Source organism: Branchiostoma belcheri, unplaced genomic scaffold (assembly GCF_001625305.1).
Source record: "Branchiostoma belcheri isolate BF01 breed outbred unplaced genomic scaffold, Haploidv18h27 scaffold66, whole genome shotgun sequence".
Taxonomy (NCBI): Eukaryota; Metazoa; Chordata; class Leptocardii; order Amphioxiformes; family Branchiostomatidae; genus Branchiostoma; species Branchiostoma belcheri.
This window is the reverse complement of record NW_017804309.1, coordinates 293,168-294,712: the sequence shown is the minus strand read 5'-3', so window position 1 is coordinate 294,712 and position 1,545 is coordinate 293,168. Positions and strand designations below refer to the sequence as shown.

The following is a 1,545-nucleotide window of genomic DNA, read 5'->3' as shown; positions in this document are numbered from 1 at the left end:
TTTGACCCCGAGGCAGAGAACACAGCCCCTCTGGTGGACAGCAAGTCGTTCCTCGCACGGCTGATGGGCGGGTCTGGTTCCCAAGGAAACAGTGGGTCACCTGACCTGTCCATGTCCTGTTCCTCCCACACCTTCAACAACACCATCATTTTCGGGCAGGTGGGTTGTAGCCCCTATAGCAGGCTCCTTGGGTTTCTTTGAAAAGTATGCTGTTCTTTTTTGGTAAATCAAATTTGGTAAATATAGATGTACTGTATGTGGTTTTAAGTTTTTAGCCTTTTCCCTGTTGCATAGAACTATAATAACTTGGTGTCAAATGGCTACCTCAGCAGGGGGAAGGTTAACACAGTTTTTTCCGTCCCCCAGGATCCAATGTCACCTCATCCCTGGACATGACCTGCCTGGATGAGACCTTTGCTTCACAGGAGGATGTGATTCTTGACTCTGACAAAAGCACAACAGCACAGCAACAGGACCGCAAGGGGACGATCGATGCCGGCAGCTTCCTCTTCAAGTTCATGCAGCAGAAACCGGCCCAGACAGAGGACAGGCCTGTCAGCAGTGGGGAGCACACAGTCGTGTTTGGACCTGGGGATCACGATGACATGGACTTCACCGTCGCTTTTAGCTCCAGACGACAGACGATGGGTTTGGAGAAGGAAGGGGAGACCCAAAGGCAGGTTGGTGTGGCAGCGCTGTCTGTATTCAATGAAGAGAAAACCACTGTCTTCAGTAACATGGAGCCTGATGCAGACATGGACTTCACATCTACCATCAACAGCATCAGCTCAAGCCAAGAAACTGCTCCTGTACAACCAGCTCAGAGGACAGAAGAACCAGACAAAACCATCATCTTCAGTAATACTCATACTGGAGCAGACATGGATTTCACAACTACCATCAAGAGCATGAAAATGGCACAAGAAAATGTTCCTCAACAGCCGACCTCAATGGCACAAAAACCCATTGAAGATAAAACCACTATCTTTGGGGAAGTTGAATCTGGTGCAGACATGGAATTCACTACAGTCATCAGCAGTGACGGAGCTGGAGAGCACGTTCCTGACCTGACCAGCTCTGTACAGCCTCAGGAACCCGCCCAAGACAAAACAGTGATCTTTAGTAATGTTGAGAGCAGTGCAGAGATGGAGTTTACCACTACCATCAGCAGCAGTGCTGAAGCACAGGAGCAGGTTCCTGGGAGTGCATGTCGGCCAGTTCCCCAAGAAGCCACACAAGACAGGACGACAGTTTTTACTGACGCTGAGCTGGGTGGAGACATGGAGTTCACTGTTGCAGTCGACAGCCTGCGACCAGGCACTGACAGTGTTTCCTCACATGCCCCACCTATCCTGTGTGAGGATACCAATGTTGTTGGAGACATGGAATTCACAGCTTGTGTTTCCAGTCTACAAACTGCTACGGATCATAGAGAGGCAACCTCTCCACTTAACAGTGGTCAACCTGCCGAGGACAGCCCTGAGAAAACTAAGATTCTTGACGTCAACACACAGGACGGAGACATGGAGCTGACAACAGTCATTC

General features: G+C 49.8%; 1 protein-coding gene and 1 pseudogene across 1 annotated transcript in view; both read left to right on the top strand.

Annotated features, from left to right (window-relative positions):
- LOC109483751 overlaps nucleotides 1-775 on the top strand; it is a 5,294-nt pseudogene extending 4,519 nt beyond the window's left edge.
- LOC109483659 (kinetochore protein spc7-like) overlaps nucleotides 519-1,545 on the top strand; it is a 6,975-nt gene continuing 5,948 nt past the window's right edge. Inside the window, exon 1 of the mRNA XM_019786694.1 lies at nucleotides 519-1,400. Within this exon, the coding sequence (XP_019642253.1) occupies nucleotides 519-1,400 (882 nt within the window). The remainder of the gene's footprint in view (nucleotides 1,401-1,545) is intronic.